The 24,734-nt window shown below is 42.8% G+C and overlaps 1 protein-coding gene across 3 annotated transcripts in view; it reads left to right on the forward strand.

The window, feature by feature from the left end:
- The window catches only part of NFYC (nuclear transcription factor Y subunit gamma), a 67,275-nt gene that overhangs the window by 36,729 nt on the left and 5,812 nt on the right, over positions 1-24,734 (forward strand). For all 3 annotated transcript variants that reach the window (XM_041738437.1, XM_041738436.1, XM_041738438.1), the window contains exons 2-7: positions 908-1,020; positions 8,752-8,823; positions 10,230-10,343; positions 13,675-13,770; positions 18,767-18,940; positions 22,513-22,671. In XM_041738437.1, coding sequence (XP_041594371.1) covers positions 916-1,020; positions 8,752-8,823; positions 10,230-10,343; positions 13,675-13,770; positions 18,767-18,940; positions 22,513-22,671 — 720 coding nt within the window. In that variant the 5' untranslated portion in view covers positions 908-915. The remainder of the gene's footprint in view (positions 1-907; positions 1,021-8,751; positions 8,824-10,229; positions 10,344-13,674; positions 13,771-18,766; positions 18,941-22,512; positions 22,672-24,734) is intronic.

The following is a 24,734-nucleotide window of genomic DNA, read 5'->3' on the forward strand; positions in this document are numbered from 1 at the left end:
TTTTTACTTTCTCCCTGTAAGTCTTGTAAGACTTACAATATTATCTACAGTTAAAACTGATACTGGGATCCTCATTCATCTTCCCTTGTCATTCACAAAAGCAATTGACCACGTGCAAGTTCTGATTCTTTTCTCTATCCTAAATTTAATTCCCTATGGTTTTCAATGACCTTAAGGCTACCATTTGATGGTGTGCTTTGGCTTTGGTCCTAACAGAAAGGTCCAGGTAAGGAAAGAATTGGGAAGTTGTTTCAGTTCAGAGAATTAGTGTACCCACTGAATTATTGGCCAAGGCTTTAGCACTTCTCTGCCCTCTGAAGCAGATTAGCTTGAGATTAGAAGAAATAATAATCTTCAGTAGCCTCAAAGAAATGGGGCCCCAGTGTCTAAAACAAAAGAATAAAATGGGCGCTTATTATTAAAACTTGGGTTACATTTCTATACAGTATTAGTCATTGAGACCCTTAATATATCTGCTGCAGGCTGTGGCATGGAGTATGAGAAACCATGGTGAACTTAAAAAAACACTGGAAGAAATGGCATTGAAAATTATGGACCAGACTAGGGCACCAACCAAGTGCCCTTTTTGTCTCTTCCTAAGATAAGACATTAAAAGCCTTGATTCACATTAAGATTCCAGTTTGGATTTCTGGTAATTTTATATTTTCTAGTGAGAGCTCCCTGATAGTCTCTGTGGTATGAGTTGGATAGAAGGGGAAACTTTTCCCCTGTTTTTGCTAACATTTAAGTCTATGTTTAAAAACCTCTTCAGCACAATTATATACCTTCTCAGATTGAAAAATTGAATGAATTAGTGAAAACAGCCATAAGGAGAGATATAAATGACCTGGACAGAAAGTCTGTCTTTATTACTTCTAATGTATTTCATGTGTGTATTTGTTTTCAGTTGTCAAAATGTCCACAGAAGGAGGATTTGGTGGTACTAGCAGCAGTGATGCCCAGCAAAGCCTACAGTCCTTCTGGCCTCGTGTCATGGAAGAAATTCGGAATTTAACAGTGGTAAGAAAGAGTGAGAAACTTGCAGAGTGTAAAGGGCTATCAGATGAATAACCAATACTTAGAGTGAAACTTTTTTTTTTTTTTTTAAGATTTTATTTTATTCATGAGAGACACACAGAGAGAGGCAGAGACCTAGGCAGATTGAGAAGCAGACTCCATTCAGGGAGCCTGATGTGGGACTGGATCCTGGGACTCCAGGATCCCGCCCTGGGCCAAAGGCAGGCGCTCAACTGCTAAGCCACCCAGGTGTCCCATAGAGTGAAACATTTTTAGTCTCAAGCACATAGATAGGCACAGTTCATTCTTGACCTCTGGGTGCGAACATGAAAATATAATTTACCTTAGTTGAGGTGACTACAAGGATTTTTTTTTTAAATGTCTTAGTGTCTTTCCTTAGGCATGTGGGTGTATAGTGGATGCTTTGACTCAGAGGCAGTAGCTTAATGTGAGGCATATCTTTTAGAGATGCAGAAAAGCAGAGCTCTTACCTTCCTTCAATAGCTGTAGCTCATTTCTTAGTCCTGATTCAGTGGCCCTGCCGGAGTTTTAGAATCTGGTAAACGCTGTTGGGCAATTTATTCAACAGCAAATCTTCTGTAAGCAGGCACTCTTTCTGGGAGCTAAAAGATACACTTAGATCAGGGTTCCTCAGTAGCAGCTTTATTGACATTTTAGGCTGGATAATTTTTTGTCACGAGGGGCTGTCCTATGCATTGTAGAATGTTTAGCAGCATCTCTGACCTCTACCTATTACATGCTAGTAGCAATCCTCCTCCAGTTGTGATAACCGAAAATGTCTCTAGACATTGGCAGATGTCTCTTGGGAACTAAAGTCATCTCATTGAGAACCACTGACTTAGAAGAATCAAATATAATGGCCCTTGCAGAATTTACAATCTGGTAATTACAATCAGAGTTGGGGCACCTGGGTGCCATAGTCAGTTAAGTGGCTGCCTTTGGCTCAGGTCATGATCTCAGGGTCCTGGGATGGAGCCCCACATCGAGCTCCCTGCTCATCAGGGAATCTGCTTCTTCCTCTCCCTCTGCCTGCAGCTCCCCCTGGCTTGTTTTTTTTTTTCTCTCTCTCTCTCTCAAATGAATAAATCTTAAAAAAAAAAAATTATAACCAGGGTTATTTATTCAGTGAATATTTATTAAATACTTACTGAGGCATAGTGAGGAGTCTGAAGCAGTAAAAGTCAAAGTGCTATGGGATTACAGAGGACATAGTGTTTATTCCTCCCTGGTTGAGTTAGGGGGGCTTTAAGTAAAGGTGACATTATTTTTTTGGATCTTGGAATATTGAGAAGCATTCACCAGATTGAAAGGATAGGCAGCTATATCTGAGGAAAAGAGAATGGCATTTCTAAAGGCCTGGAGGCCCAGAGGAGAGGGCCTTATGCTTTGAGGAACAACGAGAAATTCAGAGGGGCTGGGGACTACTATGTGGATAGGGTGGCAGGAGTAGGAGTAGAGTGGTATGACAGTGGTAGCAGGAGGTGACACATTAGAATTAGAGTATCTTCAGAGTATAATTTCCTTAATGAAGACAATCCCGTTTGGTCTCAATTTAGGAAATACTGAAAGATCTTTCTGTTTTAGATCTGTCATTCGTGCCCTGAAGGCATTAAGTATCCTGGCAGAGCAGACACTGGACTCCTTCCTAATGTAGAATTAATGTTACACTTTCTTAGAGCTAGTGGCCTTTAAACTTCAGACATATGAGGTCAGTGTATTTGTTTACTCGATAAATACTTATTATATACCTACTGTGGCTGTGCTGGATACTGTGAATCCAGTAGTAAACCAGACAGACAAGATCATTGCACTCACAGAACATACATTCTGGTGGGGGAGATAGACTATAAACAGGTAATGACTGAATAAAATAAAATAACTACTCATTAGGTAAATGCCCCACTGACTTCAGGGATAAAACAAAAAAAGATTCATATTTTGATGTACTTGTGGGTCATGTTTGTTTATAATGGGACATTTTCAGCAACTGAACTTGACCTTTCTCAGAGTGGCTTGTGTTCACAGATCAATTTCCACTGAAAAATCATTGTTTCTTTTCTATAAGTGTAAAGGTGGTAGTTATCTATATTGTCTCAGATATAAGAGAGAGTAGGAAAAGAAATGATTAAGTAAAAACTAGGGTATTTTCATATTTTGAGTGGGTAATCTTCTAAGCTTATCAAGTTTTAGGGCAGGAGTCAGCCTGGCATAAAGCTAGCGCCCTCCTGAGCTGTGGTGGGATTAGGGCAGTGCTGCAAGTCTGCACTCCAGTTTGAACATTGAAGCGAAAATCCAGGATCAGGCAAGTGGCCAGATAAACTCCAGAAGTTCAAGTTCATCACTTAACTTTTCTGTTTTCAGTTTTAATTTTTAAAAAATTGTAAAAAACATAACAAAACATATACCATCTTAACAATTTAAATTAAAATGTACAATTCAAAAGTGTTAAATATAGTCACATCTTGTGAAACAGATCTCCAGGACTTTTTCATCTTGCAGAACTGAAACTCTATACTTCTGAAACAATAACTATCTTTTCTGTCTCCCCAGCCCTTGGTAACTACCATCTACTTTCTGTTTCTGAATTTGGCCACTTTCAATACCTCATATGAGTGGAATCATACAATATTTGTCTTTTTGTGACTATCTTATTTCACTTAGCATGTCTTCAACATTCATCCATGTTGTAGCATGTAACAGGATTTCTTTCCCTTCTAACACTGACTAGTATTCCATATGTATGTGTGTATCACATTTTGTTTATCCATTCATCTGTCAGTGGGCATTTGGGTTACTTCCATCTCTTGGCTATGGTGAATAGTGCTGTTATGAATATGGGTATTCAGATATCTCTTTGAGACTCAGCTTTGATTTTTATTCTGCTTGGCTTAATTTTCAAGTTTGATTGCCAAAACAGATTGTGCTGTTGACCAACCTTTACTTATTATTTAGACAGCTAGCTAGTCCACCAGAGGTTCAAAGTGGGTTACTTTGAGGGATTATTATAGTTCACGTTTTATGAATGAAGAGAAAGACCAGCAAGGAGGTAGTTGTCTTTAATGATTGTTTTGTTGATGACAGTAGTTTTCTCCACTTGACAAAACTGCTAGATCACTACCATGGGATCTCTAACATCAGATGCTTAGAACAAAGTTTGGCATTTAATAGGTATACAATAAATATTTGTAGGAATCAGACTCCTCCACCTCAGATTTAGTCTAAAGCAACATCAGGGCCAACTTAGAGAGTGCAGTCTGGGAAAGTTGGGGTGCTCTTTCCCTTTGTAAGACTCTTATTTTTCCTTCTGCCTTTGGCACATGAAGGCATCTGCTGCTCTGCACCCCAGCCTATATAACATGGCCAGATATTTGAGCATTTAGTCTGTGCCTTTCCAGAACTCAGCAGCATTTACAACCAGAATTCAGATATGTCAGTCTCTTAGGTTGACATCTCAAAATGTCTTAACAGATTTTTAAAAAATCCATATGTTCAAACTGTCCAAACATAAATTAAACTTTTGAGAATGTTCATAAGGTATTTTGTTTTCTCTGACTGGGACAAAGATTGCTCCAAAAACAAAGTGAAGTTTGCTAGATGATATATTTCATGATGTATTGGAAACACTGGCCTCAATCCTCAATTATTTTGGTCTGAGCTTTGCAAAAGCAATTTATCTTTCATCTCTTCTTGGCCATTATGTTCTTCTCACTCTTAAAAGGCTCTGTAATTGTCCATAAATCCAGGTGATGTTCAGTTGGGATTGAAGTTGGTTAAAAATCATACCGAAATGATTGTACATTTGGATGATTTTGCAAAATACTGTATTCCTGTTCAACAGAACTCTGGGAACAATAATTAACAGACTTCTTGGGGGATCCCTGGGTGGCGCAGCGGTTTAGCGCCTGCCTTTGGCCCAGGGCGCGATCCTGGAGACCCAGGATCGAATCCCACGTCGGGCTCCCGGTGCATGGAGCCTGCTTCTCCCTCTGCCTATGTCTCTGCCTCTCTCTCTCTCTCTCTGTGTGACTATAATAAATAAATAAAAAATTAAAAAAAAAAAAAAACAAACAGACTTCTTGGCATTGAGTTTTACTCCTCTGAAGATCTCTTTGAAAGTGGGGAAGAAAAAGCTAACCTTGTATTTTTGGGGGACGGTGGGGAGGAACAATGCTGAATCTTAAAAAAAAAAGTATCATCCACCCCTTTTCCCTCTATCCCTTTCAGCCTTCAGTTAGCTGTAATTTGATGCCTAGGCCACACTTTCTTTTAATTGCCAGGTACATCTTTTTATTCTTTGGTGCCTTCTGATTGGACAATGACATTTCTAACATTACAGTCAAACCAGGTAACTATTTAAACAGAAGTTTGGAGATGAAGGTTGGTAGACTGTTAGAAAATAAGTCTTGTGCTATTTGAGCCTTTCCTGTAGAGCAGTGCTGCTAAGTTTATTGTCTGTATGAACCACATGGGGATCTTGTTAGAATACAGATTCTAATTTAGTATGTTTGGAGTGGAACCTGAGATTCTGCATTTCTTTTGAGTTTCCTGGTAATGCCATTGCTGGCCTAAGGGCCTTACTTAGAGTTGCAAGGCTTTAACCCTCACTGTGGGTCAGAGTCATCAGAAGAGTTTTCAAGACACTTGATGCCTGGACTCCACCTCCTAGAATTCCTGGTTCAGTTACTCTGGGGTAGAGCCCAGTCCTCCTGTTTTTCAAAAGCTCCCCAGGTGTTTCTAACGGGCAGCCAAGGTTGAGAATCACTGCTTTGGAGAGGATTAGAATCTTGACTTTGCCGGAGTGCCTGACTGGGTAGGCCTGGAAAAGATTTCTCATCATTATTTGAAACTCCGGATGTTCTTCAGTGCAGCCTGAGACCCATTGACTTTTCCTTGGCTCCAGATTCTCATTGAGTGAATTCAGACTTCTTGAAACTCGGCAGTTTCAGATGGCAGCATTTTAAATGTAGTTCTTTGGTTGTGGTCAGGGGCACGAGCATTTTCTGAGAGAGAATCTGTTCTTCCACCTTGCTGATATCACTCCCAAGGGTAGGAAAAAAAAAGTATGTGTCAGGTGTTCTTCCACTTGGATCAGCATCAGGAGAAGTTAAATGGTATTCACATCAGTTGCGTGGCTGCCAATGACAAGGAGTCACTGAATTGAAAGACAATTGAGTGCACCTCAACCTATGGCTGGTGAGAGTGCTGCCCTCTCCAGTAAGTTGGTCATAAACCCTTATACACATACACGACTGGAAAGCTAGGGTGAGATTATAGAAGACTGGGCTGTTGTCAGTGATAATGAACCATACATGCACATCTGAAGATCTGCTTTTCACCCACTGCTTTTCACACACTTGAGATCTCAAGGTTTGTGGCTCATGAGAAAGTTTCCAGAAAGAAAAGGTTTTTGAGGGAGAGACTTAGAGCAGGGTTTTGTTTTGTTTTTTGTTTTTTGTAAATTTCGGCCTTATTTTATACCTCTACAGGGTGGGACCTTCTGTTGTTGCTTTTGATTGAATAGCCTCAGAAATTCTAAAAGTAATATTCTGTTTCGGGTTGGGGTTACCAGCTTTGGGCTTTGGTTAAGAAACTTTAGCGCAGTCATATAGAAATATATTAAATAACCAAGCCCACTGAGAGTGCATGTGCAAGCAAGTTAGGCCTTGTGGTCATAATCTTGTGCTGTGTGTATCTTCCTGGGAGGCCTTTCAAAGGAGTTATTCCCCAGCATTCTCCTTGGCATTTCTGTTTAGCATCATCATTTTGTGTGATCTGCCACACAAGAAGGAAGACCAGTGATTGATTTCTGTGGGTAAACGCTTTTTTAAATCCCTTTAGGGTCTGGCCCCAATCCAGCATTCCCTTTCCTGCTGCTCCCCTCTGTACTCAGATCATACATCTAAAACTTAAATAGACCATGTTTTTTGTGTTGCTGTACTTCTGCTTCTGTCTGGATAACATTTTCATACTTTTCCAACAAGCAAATTTTGAAACATCCCTTAGACACAGTTCAGATGTCAACCCTTCTGTGGAACATTTGTCAGCTCCTCTTGTTCATTCCAACCCTTCCCCCTGCCGCACCAGCTGGTTATTTCCTTTCTTGTCCCTATGGGATTTTACACCCCCACCCTACCTAGTATAGCATAGGGGGTTATGATATTTTTATATGACAGTCTCTAATAAACTATAATCTGTTCAAAGGTAAGAATAGATTTGCATCTTTTACATAGTAGCAGGTATCATACATTCACTCTCAGTTAAATCTCATGAATGAGGAAATGAAAGAAGAGGAAAAAAAAATAAGAGTAGAAAGAATGTATCCTGCTGTTCTTTTTGGGTGAGATTTTAATAATTTGGACTTGTAAAGCCCTGCCACTCCAGGGTTAGTTTTAGTAGAAGCTTCATGGGAAATGTTTTACGTAAGCTGGAAAGGGAAAAGATAAAAAATTGATGTTGGAGGTTTGTAGATGTGAGTGGTCCCAAGCCGCTTGTTGGGGTTGTGAGGAGAAATCCGGTGTTTCAGTGTACATCTTCCTTCTGTAGTCATAAAGATGGATTCTGGGGAGGCTGGTGACGTTTTTCCAAAAGGCTCCACTGCCTTCTTTGACATATATTTTGATGGTTTCTGTTGGTCTTGGAAAAGAAAGTTCACTTACACAGATTTATTATACCAAATCTTAGCTCCTCCTTCCATAATGTGATGGTGCAAATTCCCAGGTGAGCCCCTTGGGCTTGGTGAGTCACATTTCAGACCACTTACAGAATCAGGCACTTGACACCTGGGCCCAGTAGGGATTTTGCTGATTTTAGCCAGTCTCTGCCTTTGCACCTTTCTTTTCACTGCAGCTGTGAAACCCAGAATTGATTTTTATTTCTAGAATTGCATCCATCACTGGGCATGTGTTTGAGTACCAGTAGTATCAAAATTAAAAAAGGGCTTAAATTGCAAATAACTGAAGTAGTGCTGGTCAAAAAGCCCTTTCCTAAATCCTGTCCTCAATAAAGTCATGTGGTTTCCTCCCAGTCCAGGCTTGCTTGTTAGAAAAAAAGTGCCAGGGCTGTTCCTGAAAGGCAGCTAATAAATTCATCCTTTTTTCACCATACTATTCTGCTCCCACCCCCTACCCCCACGCATACTTTGGAGACAGGGCCTTTGCGGCTGTGATAGGAAAGGCCCTCCTCTCTAAATTCCAGTGTCAGGTTAGTGCAAAGGTCAGAAGTAGCCATAGTCAGCCAGGACTGGCTGAAGACAACTGTGGGTGACCGTGATCTGGTGCTGCCAGTATCTTGCCCTTGTAGTCCCAGAATAGAAGAAAGAACTGGCAACTTAAAGGAATGCCCCTGCGGGAAAAAATCTCATTTTAACCTACGTATTGCAGACTGATAAACTTTGGGGGGCAGTACAGAGGAGATGCTCAAAATGCATCTCTATTTTATGCCGGCAAAGAATCTGATATTGTTTAGGACTGCTTTTCATGAGGGCGCTGTTAGATGGCATCGTAAGTTTATCTTGAAACCCTTTAATTATTTGAAACTCTGCATGGGGTAAGAAGAATTTTGCTTCGGGACTTGGATTCTCTTCATTTAATATGTACCTCCTCTCCTGCCGTATTTTCTGAAAGGAGGGACTAGGCCAATCACAGTGTTTCATGATGCCTGTCATGCCCTGCTGATTGTCCCTACCATTTATGTGCCTCTTGTTATTCATTTCAGAAGGATTTCCGAGTACAGGAACTCCCACTGGCGCGTATTAAGAAGATTATGAAACTGGATGAAGATGTGAAGGTGAATTCATATTCGTTTTTATTATTCATGTTGAAGCTATAATGGTGGATAGGTTGTCACTCATTTCTGTAGCACTCAAAGTTTAATTAAACAAAATGAAAATATCGTTATTGTCTCTTTTTTTTTTTTTGGTTCTGTCTAAAGTGAGCTGAAATTGAACAGTTTTAATTATTATATGGTGCTTCTCTGGAAATTAGGGATAGCTTGTTTTCCAGATGTTGATAGCATGCTGAGGGTTTGCTTTTTGAATCACCCATCCTTTTTACTGTGCTGAGTAAACACAAATCATCAAATCAGCAGGACAGTGCCATCTTCTCAATTAGCATCTTATTGTAGTCTCTTATTTGTTGATGTAAGCTCTAAGAAGTATTCGATAATGATATTATTGCTCCTGTTCTAATTTTTTTGTCAGTGAGTTGTTTTATATGACTTCTACCTGTGAGGAGGTTTCCCTGCAGGCAGCTATTTCTGTATTCTTAGAAGCCCACCTCCCAATTCAGTTCTCGGAGAGAGAGCAGTGCTCTCTCTTTATCACTCAAAACTAATAGTCCCTTGTGTTTGTATAGAAAGCTAACAGTTCACAGCAATTTCCCTTTTTATTAGCTCTCACTTCCTTTTCATGGTAACCCTGTGAGATTTGATAGGATAAGAATTATTAGTGCCATTGTCAAGATGTGAAAATAGACACAAAGAGGTTAAAAGTGACTCACCTAGAGTAGAAGAACCAAAATCGCTGTTCTTATCGCCTGCTTCCTTAACTCCACACCTCTTCCCATGGCTCTGTCCTGCACAGACCACTTTACCAAGAGTTCAGAGCCTTGTTTGACCAAGAGCTTGAACTTCGAAGTCAGACATGGCAAGGCAGATTACATTACTTGAGCACTTACTAAATACCGGGCCCTGTGCTGGGTGCTTTTACATATATGACCTCATTTGATTCCCACAGCAACATGGAAAGATTGTCTTCTTTTTCAGTATGTGGAAAATGAAGCCCAGAATGATGGGAAGCCTGAAATTTTACCTAAATCCATCCATAGGCTCTCAAACTTATTGTTCCCCACATTGCATCTCCTAAACCCTGCCACTAACTGGGTCAATGGCCATGGGCAAGTCACTTCACCCTTCCTAACCCCCCTAGTTTCTTTGAAAGTCTATTATGAAAATAAGAAAGTGCATAGTAGGTGCTAGAGAAGCAAGTATTACTCTTCCTTCTTCCTTTCTTCTCCCTGCTACTTGCTTTGTCCCTACTTGTGGATTTATTTTACTTTGGGTTCTCTTGAGGCTGTCACCTCCTCATTTGCCAACCCTTGCCCCATTGTCCATGGCAGGACAATGGGGCAAGAGACAAATGAACTGTTTTGAATGACATGCTGGTGATTGACAGGGAGGGCCTACGTCTGTTGCAGATGATCAGTGCAGAAGCCCCTGTGCTCTTTGCCAAGGCAGCCCAGATTTTTATCACAGAGTTGACTCTTCGAGCCTGGATCCACACAGAGGATAACAAGCGCCGGACTCTACAGGTAATATCGTAGATGTACATGAGGAAACTGGGCAAGGAGCTGCTTTTGCCTTCACTTGCTTCTCTTGCATGGTTTTCGGCCAAAGATTATTCCTTCTTAGGTTTCTGTCAAGCTGATGTGTGGAACTGGCATCTACCTCTACTATTATGAGGCAGGTCTACCCTATAGACATGACAGTATTTCCCCACCAAGAATCTTCATTGCCAGTTCTTGTGGTTTTCACAGCTCAGTGACTGATCTCTTCATTTGGTGAGCCCTCACTTATAAACAGGCTAAAGTGAGACTGATCTATTTCCAGATGTAAACAACTTCTGGTTGGAAGCCTTGAGAGACTCTAGGAAAGGATAGTCCCAGGAAGAATCCATCACACCTACCTCATTTGCCTTTTTATTGTCTGCCTTCCTGGAAATCCTTTCCTTCTTTTTCATTTTCTTTTTATTTTAATCCAGAAAAATCAGCATTCATATTATGTGAAGACACTGGCTCTAGAGGGTTTTCTCTTAACAGCCAGGCCCTAGTTCTTGGAGGAAAGGTTTCCCAGACATAAGAGGAAGGGTGTGACAGATAAAAAGACACTGGCAGTCTTTCAACAGCAAAGCCAAGAAAGTAAATTGTTTTCTCCTTTGTTTCCCTTTACCTCCAAATTGAAGATGCATGCATATTTGTTCTACAAATATTTATTGAACATCCACAATGTGCCAAGTGCTGTTCTAGGCTCTGGGGATTAACACACATAAGAGACCAAAACCCCCACCCTCGGGAAACCTACATTCTAGTGCAGTTAGACATTGAGAACTTACTTTATGCTGCTTTGAAGGAAGCCTGTAACTCTAGAGAGATCCAGTTAAAGCTACCTTCAAGATCAATTCAGACTAAAAAGTAAAGTGAACAAACTTGGATAGGGCTTCAAAAAAGTATCCTGGGGCTCCTAGGTGGCTCAGTCGGTTAAGCATCTGCATTTGGCTCAGGTCATGATCTTAGGCTCCCAGCTCAGCTCCCTCTCCTCCTGCCCCTGCCTCCTACTCATGCACATGCACTCATTCTCTCTCTGTCTTAAATAAAATCTTAAAAAAAAAATATCCAGATGACCAATAAGCATATGAGTAAGTGTGCAATATCATTGTCCCCTGAGAAATAGAAATGAAAACAAGATACTGGTTTACACTCACTGGAATGGGACTGAGTACCAACTGATGATGAGGAAGTGGAGTGACTGAAACTTCTATAGGACTGCTGGGCAGAATGCAAAGTGGTGCAGTCACTTTGGGGAATATTTGGCACTTTCTAATAACCTTAAATATGTCCCTACTGTATGACCCAGCCATCCCACTCCTAGGTATACACCCCAAAGGGTGGACTCTTGTATAAGAATATTTATAACAGCCTTACTTACAATAGCCAAAGACTAGAAACAACTCAAGTATCCATCAAGATGGGGATATATAAACAAAAGGGATATGTTCATAAAATGGATTACTATTCAACAGCAACAACAACAAAAAACTATTGATCCATACAACATGGGTGAATCTGAAAAATTATGTTAAGCCAAAGAAACCAGAGGAAAAAAATTATGTGGCACATAATAATACCATATACTATCACCATCTATGGTGATAGAAATAAAGTAGGGGGGAGGGCAGTTGGTTGGAAAGGGATAGAAGGACACTTTTTATAATTTTATCTGAGTGATGGCTACCTGGCTGCAGATATTTATTAAAATTCATCAAGCTGTGTCCTTAAGATTTCTGTGTTTTATAGGAGTATTCAGTAAAATATTACTAGCATTAATAAAGGCAAAATAAAGTTTAAAAAGACCAACTTAAGTATATTTGTGTTTCCAAAATTCTGTAGAACACTGGTGTATGTTTGGAAGTGCTTATTATTTTGTTCCCTACCACTGCCACTCCCCCAATTCCATCCATAGATGAGCTGTTTAGATAACTTTGAGTAGGTGACATCATCAGGAATGTGATACTGTATTGTACTGATCTTAAATGAGACCTGGCAGCCTTAAGATGCACCCTGCTTCGGTTGGAGGGTTTATTATCAAGCTGGTGCTTGGCAAGGGTGGATTGGAGTTTTGCATTTCAGTGGCTTGGGGCCATCACAGAGACAAGAGAGGGAAAATACAGAAAATTTCCATCCCCCTTTATTTTTGTCTAGTTAGTCACCTCTCTTAAGATGTGATACATAGAGATTACTAGGGATTTCTGTTACTATGTTGACTTTCTCCCTCAACATTTTATTATGAAAAAATTCAAACATAAGCAAAGTTAATAGTGAGCACCTTTATACTCACCACCTAGATCCTGCCGTTAACAATTTACTAGCTTCATCCCTGTATCTGTCCCTCTGTCCATCCAGTCATCTATTTCTTTTTTTTAAGTGGCTACATGCTGGGCTCCAATGCAGCCTGAACTCACGACCCCGAGATCTAGACTGGAGCTGAGATCAAGAGTTGGATGCTTAACTGACTGAGCCACCCAGGTGCCCCCATCTATTTTTAAATGCATTTCAAAGTTTACTTTTCCCTAAAGTCTTTAACGTGCATATCATTCACTAGAGTTCATTACTTTTTCCTGGCCGATTTTTTTTTCTTTAAAATTTTCATACAATGAAGTGCACAAATAAGGATACTTAATGTGTTTTATATAAGTTTTTAATTTTTTTTTGAATTTGGTTTTATTATTTAAAGACAAGTGTATCACTCTTAGAATTCCATTGGAACAAGGCTTGGTTTCAGTATCATCAGTCAATTCTAGTAACTTCAGACTTCTGGTATTCATATCACATTAAACAGGGTTTAAACCATGCATGTAACATTGTGACTTTAAATTCCAAATAAAAGTCGTAGCCTTGTTGGAACTTTCTATAGATCAGTGACTAGAAAATATTTTAAAAAGTTATTTAATTAGGATTCAGTAGAGATCCCAAAAGGTTGTAAGATTGAATAATAGCATGACCTTGCTAACCACAGAACAACCAGAAACCTGCCAGTTGAGATTGCTAGATTTGTACAAATTTAGTTGGAGGATGATAATTTAACAACTGTGGGGAAGACTTGGGGTAGGATCCAGCAGAGGTGGTAGTAGTCATAATTGGAGGCTTTTTAGAGCATGAGCTACAGGTATATCTTTGTTAGTGTCTGTCCATCAGGTCTGATGTGAAGTTTGCTAGTTTGTGCTTATTTCAGCTATAGCCTTGGCCATGGTTATTGATTTTGACTTAGAAGTCATCATCTTATCTTACTTGTAATGTGGAGGTTATAAAGCCAGGTGAACTAGTTTCTCCCTAGGCTAATTTTTCACCCTGCTTTTCTTTGTTACAGAGGAATGATATCGCCATGGCCATTACAAAATTTGATCAGTTTGACTTTCTCATCGATATTGTTCCAAGAGATGAACTGAAACCTCCAAAGCGTCAGGTGAGCTGGGAAGGCCTTGCTGCTGCTTCTGACCGAAGAGCACCTTGCACACTGGTGTCAGATACGCTCCTCTCTCAGCTCAAGTCATTTCCTGTTCCTTTTGCTTTTCTTTCTCTAGACCAGATCCATCCTTAACATCTCCCTCTGTTACTCATTTATGGATACTTTTAACTCAGTGCCTCTGAGGTGGTATTTCAGAAAGTAGACAAAATGAGAATTAAAGACAAGTTAAAAAAAAGTAAAGAAGTTCATTTCAGGGTACCCTAGGGAGTCTCTCAGAGTTCTTAATCTGGGATGGGAGCACATTCCCAGTAAGGTACAGATTTTAGATTTTCAAGATTTAAAGCAATAGCTCTATGTGCACAGTGGTGTTTGGAGTGAATGGACTTGGGTTTTCTCTTACTCTGGATTGCGATTCTCTGTGTAGTACTCGGGCTATACATTAGATCATCTGTTAGGGTTTAAAAAAACTAGTGTCCGGGCTTCACCCCACACCAGCTAAATCAGAATCTGTGAGGGGGAAGCCTGGACCACACTACTTTTTAAAGCTTTTCAGATTTGTTTAATGTGCAGCCAGATTTGAGAACCGTCACTTAAACGGTTTTCTAAGCAATCACGGGAAAGAACGTGATTATCTGTCTTTGCCTCTCTTTTGCCTGCCCCTCTCCAAAGGTCACACTGACTTTTTTTCAGCACCTTAGGTGCATCAAGCTCTTAATTGTAATTGTAATAGATCTCTGTCCTGTATAGTTCATTGTTTGCGGGAAGTGGATTGCCTGACTCAGTAGGTGTGGTAGAGATACTTGGGGAGTAGTGGCAGTGTCTGGCAGGAGCAAAGCTATGCTTTGTTCTGCTTACTTTACCTTACTCATAAAATTTTAAGTGTTTTTAATGAATTATTTCATAATATATTAGCCTTAGAACAGGAGTCATTCGTGACCACCATTCTCCTCTGCTGTCTCACACTGGTAACCAGTTAGGAAGTGTAGAAGTGGGCGTCTTAAAGGACCTCTGTAATCCTGGCCCTACCGGGGGCCCTTTAGATCAGCCAGCCCTCTGTGCCCTATCACTAGAGCAGGGCGCCTCACTGCGGCTCCGTCCTTTCTGGGCAGTCTTTGCTACTGTAAACATCCTTGACTGGAAGCTGTAAGGTGCTCAGAGGGGCTTTCAGTCGGATGTTTACAGCGGCAGGCTGCCACGGTCACGGTCGTCCCCATCTGCACACCGCCTTTGAGACCATTGCAGGTTTGTGCCCACGGGCTCAGCTCCTCTGCTTGGGGCGTTTTTCTCCTCTATGAGACGTCACGATAGCAAGAACTCAGACCACTTCTCTTCCCCCAAAATAAATGCTACTGCATCCCTGCTCTCCTTGTTGGAATTTGTTTCAGAAGCGCCCTTTAAAAACAGGGTGGTGAGCTCTGTGACAAAATCAGGCCTTGTGCTGACTCCTGCTCAATCTCTGTGGGCTGTCTGCTGAACCAGCCAGCTAGAAGGAGGGGTCATGTCCTGTCCCTTCCTCAAGTCCTCAGTCCCTGGCTGTCTCAGGGTGTCAGGCCGCTCCTAGTTCCATCCTAGCCTGACTCAAAATGTTGTGATCCATCTCCTTTTAAAGTGTGTCTAGCTGAAACAGCTCCTTGCTGCCTGGATTCAGGTCTTTGTAGGTGTTCAAGCCATTGATTGGCATCCTATTGGGGACAGCTGCTGCCTGGCCTTTGAAAGGTTGAGATTGCTGAAAGCTGGCCTGAAATTCTAAGATAGCACTTTTAATCCTCTGTAGACATGAAGTTTTCCCCAGCTCCAAATTGGCTGGCACCTCCTTAAGTCCTTTAAAAGCGCCTACTCTCCAAAACTCACCCTTTCTGAAGGAGACAGCAGTTCATTTCTGGCTACTGAAGCGAATGTACTTTTTTCATTCTGAGGCTGGCTGTGCAACCCTGTAGCAGTGGCCCGAGGATGGGATGCTGCTCGTTCTCTGATGTTCGTCGGTCTCCACTTCTGAAAAGATTCCAAGAGCACGTCCTCTGGTCAGGGAGGCCACTGCGAAAGCTGAGCAAGTGCCCCATTCTGGATTGATTCAGTCATTCAGAGATTGTTCTAGCACAAGGGGTGATTTCCCATTGCTGGGGAAAGAAATTAGCCAGGAATATTGAGTTGTAGATCTAAGATCCTTGACTTCTCAGAGATGCTTGGAAATTTCTCTTGTTCTTCGGGGAAGCAAGGAAAGAGTATTCAGAAGCAGAGGATAGTTGAGGCTGACTTCTACCCCCACTAAAGCTATGAGTTGAAAGTTCCTGACCATTGAAATGTCATTTTCTCTTCACCCATTTCTTTAAACCAAGCATAATCATTCCCTTGCTAGCTTGTTCTCCATTGGCCGGGTGAGTCTTCATAATGCAGAACTTTAGATGTGCCTCCTTCCATTCCAGTGATTTGAGAGCAGCCATGCCTGGTCCTCCCAGCACCAATCCAGGCACCTCTGCTAGGTACTCCCAGGTGTCCTAGGCACTGCCTAGTTCATAAATAATTTAAGAGGGTGTGGTAAGGCAGTATAGGAGAAGCTCTTTACTTGCTGTCACAGTTTTTGGCAAGGAGTATTTTGGCTTCAGGAAGAGGTGCTTTAAGGATTTTTTTTTCTTTTTGGCGAAAGGCTGTATTCACTTGCAGGTTAGTTGCAGTGAGAGATAACTGGAGACAGAATTGTAACAGGTCAAGGCCGGGAAATGCCAGTTTCTTCCTCCTCCCTGACTGCCTTCAAGTTGGTTCTGGGAAAGTCTCAGTCTTCTACCCTCTTGTTTACCCAAGAACTTTTGTAAGTTAAGTCTAGGCTATAGTGATTGATGTTTTTTATAAAATAGGAGGGGCACTCTCAGTGGAAAATAAATACATTGAACCTATTTCAAGAGCTTTGAAAAGAGCAGTTGGTCCCTGTTTCTTGGTTAAGGGAGGGTATTAGTATTTATCCCTGACATAGTCAAGAGCTAGTTGACAGGCTGACCTTCATTTATAATGGTGAAAAGTTGAGTTGAAATGGAGGTGCTGTTGTCACAGTTACGTTGTTCTGGAAACTGAATCCTAGATGAAAATAAAGGGGCCCTCCTTTTTGTTCTGCCTTAGTGTGGTTATGTTCAGGGTTCAAACTGTTTAGGTCTGAAGCACAGAATGCATTAACCTAGAAAATTTGTTCATATTTGAGGACTAGCTTAGAAACCCAGAATGGTAAAAGTGTCTTCTGAGGCTGGGTGGGTGGCCATTAGAGAATCTTTCCAGTTCCTGAAAGGCTAGACAGCAGCAATCCTACTTCTAGTATCCAGGGCCCAGAGTCACCAGGCAGGCTCTGTTCTACAGCAGACATCTGCTTCTCCCCACACTATGGCCACAGAATCCTAGAGGTAGCAAAAGAAAGTTTATGTACTCTTTTCTATCGGTAACAGGTGTTAGGTTCAAGAGACTATGTCATAATACCAACTTAAGTTTTAAAAAAAGTACTTTCTGGGGCACCTGGCTGGCTCAGTTGGAAGAGCATGCAACTCATAAACTTGGGGTTGGTGAGTTCAAGCCGCATGTTGGGTATAGAATTTACTTTTAAAAAATAAAAAAAATAAAAATAAACCACTTTCCTACCTGCAGTTCTCTGCCTGGCTCTATAAATTTGTCATTCAGCAACCTCTTACTGAGTGCCACCTACAAGGGAATAAATGGTTGCGATATCGGAGAGCAAGAGAAAGTTGAGCCCTCATAGTGCTTCCACTGGAACAGGGAAGACAGTGAATTTGATAAGTAGGTACAACAAAGTGTAGTGAGGAAGGGACTGTGCAACATAGATTGGGGTGCCTAACCTAGTTGAGGGTATGCAGTCAGTACCTACTGGGTCACTGTCACTTGGGGAGCTTTGAGGCAGTCCACGGCATCTCTTTACCTTGGAGAAGTGTCTTTTCCTCTTTTCTTGAATCTGACAAACTTAGCCCAGAACAAGGAAGTGAGTAAATTAAGCTTATTTTCTGCTCAGCCAGCCCAAGCGGATGTATGTTTCTGTTGTTTTTGTTGTCCCAGGCAGGGGCACCGTGTGTCGCAGGGTTCTCCGGAGCAGACGCCGATCTCTGTGTCAGTGGTCAGGGGCCTATCAACCCCGGACCCTCAGGCTCTAACCATGCCGTAGTGTGTGTAAACATCCTACACTCTCAGCTGTGAGCTCAAGGTGGCTGGGAGAGGGTTGTTTACTCCTTCTGCCATGGAAAACGTCAGCTGAAGAAGGAGCAGTCTCTTCACCCAGCAGATCGGACAGAGTGCGACCTCCCTAGTCAGCCAAGGCAGCCCCCCAGCGGAGAGTGTCCCTCAGGCCCCCTGGGTTGCGCTTCTGTGGCTAAGTACAACCAGAACCAGACATGATGCTGGCTAGACATGGCCCTCGGTGACCACCGAGCTCTTGGTGTACTGTGAAAAGCGGGGCACTTGCCTACCAGTGCTCTCAATCCTGACATTGAATTCTAAAGTTCTAGCCCAGGAAAAGCCCTATTTTCCTCTCCACTGCTCTGTCCCTCCAGAGCTGGTGGGCACCACATAAGGAGAGTGCTGTCTATTTGGGAGATACGGGGCTGGCCTGAGAGCTTGATGTTTGGGTAGCATCTTCCCAGTGCTTGCAATTAGCACTGTCTGCAGATCACAGGCCTCAACAGCGTTTACTGACAAGCACTGCTGGTGCGTGGTTTTTAGTTACGGTAATTATTTGCCCATTTGCAACTCATCACGCAATGGGTGATTACTCTGTACTTCAGAAAATTGGCTGTATGTTTTGTGAAGCCTATGGAATCTGTTATTTTTAGTTTGATTTAGCACAACTGGTCTCTTCAAATTCCACTTTCCCTTGGCTTCAAATGTGGAGAGCTCAGCATTCAGCAGGCAACTGCACAGAGTCTGTGTGGGGGAAGAATGGAAATTCACTGTGGCAGCTGCTGAGTCAGTTCTTTTCCTCTTACCTGCCTCTCCTTCTACCCCACAGGAGGAGGTGCGCCAGTCTGTGACTCCTGCCGAGCCTGTCCAGTACTACTTCACGCTGGCTCAGCAGCCCGCCGCCGTCCAAGTCCAGGGACAGCAGCAGGGCCAGCAGACCAGCAGCTCCACAACCACCATCCAACCCGGGCAGATCATCATTGCGCAGCCTCAGCAGGGCCAGGTCCGTGAGCTGTATGGGGGTGCCTGCCAGCAAGACTGCGCCACTTAGGTTTGGGGTGGGGAAGGCCTGGCCTGGGCGGAGAGGCAGGCCAGTCATCATAGGACACCAGAGTTGAAGTCTGAAAACTTAGGCTTCTCCCCAGATTCAGCTGCCCAGGTGATATGTCACCCTAACCTCTCTGGGCCCTGGTTTCCTCAGGGGTCACATGAGGAGAGTGCAGTGAATGAGACGCTCTCTGGGATCACTATGAGCTAAATTTTAGAAGGGAGAAAGTGCCCCCCTGAAGAGTAGTGACATCCCTGTAGGAGGTATTGTAAGTGAACTCCGTGTCTGCTGTCTACACCGGAATTGGACTGTTAGACCTTTAAGGAAGAGAGTAGGAATCATCACCAGCTTGCATATCTCTCCTCCCCTTGTCCCTGTCATTTCTCTGTTGCACCACAGTTGTGTCAAGTGACCTCTTTTTACAGTAGCAATCAGAATATTCTTTCTCCGTAACGGTCTTATTGTGCAAGCAGTAACATCCATGTTTGTTGGAGATCAGAGAGGCTGTAGAGAACTCTGTTCTCTGAGCTCTGAATCCAAATTCCCTGTCAAGTATTAATTTATTCACCAAACATTGAAGCCTATCCTGCGTGCTGGGGATACTAGCATGAATAAAACAGTCCCTATTTTAAGAATCTCCACAATCTAATAGGGTACAAATACTTAAAGAATATAATACCACCACATGGGAAGTGTTAAGAAACTCTTAGGGCCATGTAAAGGGTGTTATGGGATCTTGTTAAAGAGATGCCTAACAAAATGTGAGGGAAGTGGTAGAAGCAGGTGTCAGAGAAGGTTCCCTAAAGGGAATAATATGAGTCTTAGAGGGAACAATGGCAATGAATCATGTAAAGAGGCGAAGGAGGGCTTTCCAGAAGAGATTACAGCACAAGCAAATGCTTGGAGCTGGGAACCTGCATAGGGAGTGGTAGGAGGGTACAGTCAGCTTGGGGGAACATCTAGACAGGTCTGCAAAGAGAGGTGGAGGACACATCCCAGGTAGCCTTGTGTCTGCTGGTAAGGAGCTAGGTTTGCTTACAAGAAGAAAATTGGGGGATGCCTGGGTGGCTCAGTGGTTGGGCGTCTGCCTTTGGCTCAGGACGTGATCCTGGATTCCTGGGATCGAGTCCCACGTTGGACTCCTTGCATGGAGTCTGCTTCTCCTCCCTCTGCCTGTGTCTCTGCCTCTCTTTCTGTGTCTCTCATGAATAAATAAATAAAATCTTTAAAAAAAAAAAGAAAAGAAAATTGAGGCAGAGGTAGATTTAAATATTAATTAAGACCTCAGGATTTATTTCCTGCCTCACTTTTTCTTATCCATATAATGAAAGTACTAGGGTGCTTTCTCTTTGCCAGACACTGTGCTAACGCAAAGATGATTGTAGCTGAGTCCCTGCTTCAAGGCGTTCACTATACCCTGATGCCTAAGGGACCTTCTTTGGCTAATGCTTGTGCCCCTGCAGTGCTGAGAGTTTTACCTGGCAAAGGCTTTATCCCTTTACAAGAGCAAACTTTAAGGGAGTCCATCAAGCACAGGGTCTGATTGGCTGAACATCCGAAGAGGCTCATGGCTGTTGTGCCCTGACAGCAGGGCACCCCATACATGATTTGACAGCTGCCATGCTAACACAAGCCTTCATTTTCCTGAAAGGATTTAGAAATACCTTGGAAATCCTCTTGGGAAAATTGAGTTGATAAAGTACAGTGATGAGTTGGCAGTATGCATTTTTTTTTTTTTTTAGTTAGCAAGAATTTCATCTCTCCTCTTTGCTACCCCAGACTTGCTCAGCTTGGAGCTGGTGAGGAAGCTTGCAGGTATGGTGGAGTTGGTCTCTCCCAGTGTCTCCCAGCTGCTGTTTCTCTGTCCTTCTGGTTCAGGGTGGCCTTGTGCTGTGTCCCCCTCCTTGGACCTATAGTAATGCCTGTTTCAAGTTGAGTTCAGATAACCTTTGTGGAGAGAATACATATTAAAGTTGGAAGGAAAGCATATTTTGGTAAAGTGAATCCTGTGTGTTCTATCATAAAATTGGAAACTTCTATTCCTGGAGGTTGGGAGAATAGGCTGAGTTGAGAATACGGGTGTGAGAACGGGAGGTGTTTCCTGTTGTCCTAGCCCACTGCATGTATTTTTACACAGATCCCTTTGTCCTCTTTCCTTCTACCTCCAGGTCATAGTAATTTCTCCTTACCTAGTAGTCCCTTGAATCTCATTTGGGGTTCCTAGAGCACGTCCCCTTCCCCTGTAACTTCAGATGCATAGGAGACCTGTGTAGTCAGAAACATAAGATGGCCACTTCGATAGAAGGCTCGCAGCGTCTTCTTACTGAAGTGACTCTGGATTCAGAGTGGGGAGGGTCACGGCTGAATCCGGGCATTGGGAGTGTAGGTGTAGTTTTTAAAAGATTCCACCTTCCTTCTGGCACCATGACCACCCCCTACCCCCACCAGATGAACAGCATGTGCTGGGCTCCCTGCTCTAGGTAGTCTGTAAAGGGCACATTTGGGGCTGAAATTTTGAAAAAAAAATTTTTTTTTAAGATTTTATTTATTTATTCATGAGAGGCAGAGACAGAGGCAGAGGGAGAAGCAGACTCCATGCAGGGAGCCCGATGCAGGACTTGATCCCAGGACCCCAGGATCACGCCCTGAGCCAAAGGCAAGATGTTCAACCACTGAGCCCCCCAGGTGTCCCTAAAGCTTTGAAATTTGAACAAGTGACTGACCAACCCTTTTGACAGTTAAGTCTGCCATCTCTCAGAGGCGTAAGTTTCATAGGACTACAAGTCCATGAACATTTTTGAGAGACTCAGAATCTGCCAAGTCATGTATATTGGACAGAAATTTCTTAAATCTAAGGTTCCTGTTTCTAGAGAGTTAAAGTTCTTGTTTGTTAAATTCTGTTCCTTGGGTAGCCTTAGTTAATGTCCAGGTCTTAGTGGTGGTTGCCTCTCTGGTGGAAAGCTGAGCTTGATCCACAGCAGCCAGCTGGCCAGTGTGGGCTGGAGTCGTTCTGCTGCTTGCTCAAAGCCAGCATGTAGTTTATTTTCCTTCCAGTGTCTGGTATCCCTAGAAAGGAGTCCCAAGATCCTGAACTCAGTAAATTCATACCAACCCCACTCCATTTAATTTGTTCTCCAAATTCACCTGCTTCCCACTTGACTTTGGCCATTTCTCAAGTGAACTGTAATGGTTACTTTGGATTCTTTTGTAACATATGTGCCTTTTGGTCACTGAGGAGGCTTGAAAAGCTGCAGCATTTGAACCATAGAGATGTTTGGGGCCTGGGCAGTTATTCTGTACTGTGAGACTACAAATCTATATGGCTTTCTCATCTTTTATTTTGGAGAATAAACTTAAACAGTGCTGTAGGCCCAAAAGACTCTGAGTGTTGTTAATTTGTATTAAGATGAGTTTAGGCATCCATGGAAGGGGTTTGCTGCCAGTTAACTGCTCATCGTTAACCCCTTGATAAGCCTAATGGCTCTGAGCTAGGGTTGAATCAGCTTTCTCATTACTCTTCTTTCTAGACCACGCCCGTGACCATGCAGGTTGGAGAAGGTCAGCAGGTCCAGATTGTTCAGGCTCAGCCACAGGGTCAAGCCCAGCAGGCCCAGAGCAGCACTGGACAGACTATGCAGGTGATGCAGCAGATCATCACGAACACAGGAGAGATCCAGCAGATCCCGGTAAGCCTGCTCTGCCTCGCATCTACAAGGCACTGTGCTCCTGTTGTAACGAGAGTGCTTATAGATCTTAAACGCACACAGAATATTGCATATACCCGTGTGTATGTACATACATTTCTCTAAACTTATATCCGTGTAAGTGCAGACCACAGCTTGCTTCACTGTATGCTCACTGCTCTCTTTTAATCCTGCTCGGGTTCACCACCGTGGGGCAGCTCCTCTCGATTTCCCTGCACTCCACCTACGCAGAGAATGCTCGTAACCACTGTTCATGCCAAGACCTGAAGGCCCTGTGAGGCAGCCCTCCCTGTCTTTTGATTAGCAGAGAATAAGAGGGAGGTGTATAGAGAAGGCCATAAATACACTTGTTGCATATTCATGAGTCAGTTCCCAGTGGAGCCTGCAGCAAAGTGTATTTTTGGCTTTCATTTAACTTATCCATCCCTTCACTGTGGACTGCTGCTTCCTGTGTGCCTTGAGGGATTTCATTTCTTGGATTTGTTGGCTTTTTTACTTATACTTGCTCTTTTGTAAAAAATGCCCCATCTTAACACTTGCCATCTATACATTGGTCATTTTGCCACCCAAAGGTGTGGAAAGAGTGACACGGAGCAATACTTCTCTTTCCTGCCCCTTGCCCTTCCTCTTGTAAATGACATGTAGGCAGATAGAGAAACTCGCTTGGACTTGGTTAACTATTTCCTCTTTGAAAAGCTCCATTTTTGAAACTGTTCTTATTAAGTTAACGGGGTAATAGACCAAGAGAAAACTTAGGGAAAGTGGAGTGTGTGTGTCTCTATCTTTCCGTCTCCCCTCCTGCCTTTCCTCCCTTTCTCTACTTTTTGGTGCACTCTCCCTCTGCTAGAGCTTGTACCCTCTCACTCCCACTTTTTTCCTCTCTCTCTCTCTCTTTCTGTCTCTTTCTCACACACATACCCCTCTTAGTTCCAGGTGCCTTCCCTCACTGTCTCAGCCACCAACCAAAGACCTCTCTTGAATGGTTCTCAGTTTTACATGTGAAGGCGCCAGAACTTAAGCCAGAGAAGAAGAGTTCCCTCTTTGCAGTAACTTTAACTCCAGTCTTTTTAACCTTCCAGGACACATAGCGTTAGCATAGATTTGCTGCAGAATTCACTATTCTCAGATAACTTCTGCAGAAGTCTGCACTTATAAATTCCTCAGAGTGCTCGCTCCAATAGAGAGGACATTCAGGAAGGAAGCTTTGCTTCTTTTTTGAAAATTCAAAGGGCAGGCATATTTGTCCTGTAATTAACATCAAAACGCTGCCAGGGTCCCCAGACCTATCATTGTGGCAGAGCATCACCAGATGTGAAAACCTAAGCCTAAAAGAGCTTCTGCTTCTAAGAACTGCTTGGAACTGTCTGGCTCACAACTTTTCAGTCGCATCTGAGTTTCTGCAAAGAGCTCTTCCCAGCTGGGAAACGTAAAATCCCTGTGGTTGTCACTACACCTTCCCTGTTCTTGGGAATAGGCTTTAGTCTTTCATCCTGTGTTCCTTGGCTGGAGTTCTGGTGACTCTGGGACCAGCCACGATTGGTCCCAGCAGACGATCTTCCCCAGCTTCTAGCCAGCTGCCTTCATCCCCAAAAGCAGCTTAGTGTTGTTGCCCAGCAGCCACATTATGGGACTTCAGGCGGGGCCAATCTGTGTCTGGCATCACAACTTCCAGCAGCTCTTCTTGGCATAGTCTCAGAAAGAATCGCAGGTCATAATATCTTGCCCTGTCTCGTGTGAACCAGATTAACGAGTTTAGGTTTTCTATTCCTCCAATTTGCTGTAAGTGGACAATTCTGAAATTTGGTCTACCAAGAACTTCTAAGAACTACACTCACTACCAAGTATTTGTCTTTTCTTGGTGGTTCAAATCCTCTTTGAAGCTGAAGTTGTAGAGAAGCAGTGTGATTTAACACTGCAGGCAGGAGTGCAGCTTCGTGTATCAGCATTTTCCTCATGGAAGTAAAATTCCCTGCAAGGGAATTCGGTCTTAAATTCCCTTTGCTCCAGGACAAAGAGACATGACTTGCCCGTTTGCCTCACGAAGT

The sequence above is a fragment of the Vulpes lagopus genome, chromosome 23, assembly GCF_018345385.1.
Source record: "Vulpes lagopus strain Blue_001 chromosome 23, ASM1834538v1, whole genome shotgun sequence".
Taxonomy (NCBI): domain Eukaryota; kingdom Metazoa; phylum Chordata; class Mammalia; order Carnivora; family Canidae; genus Vulpes; species Vulpes lagopus.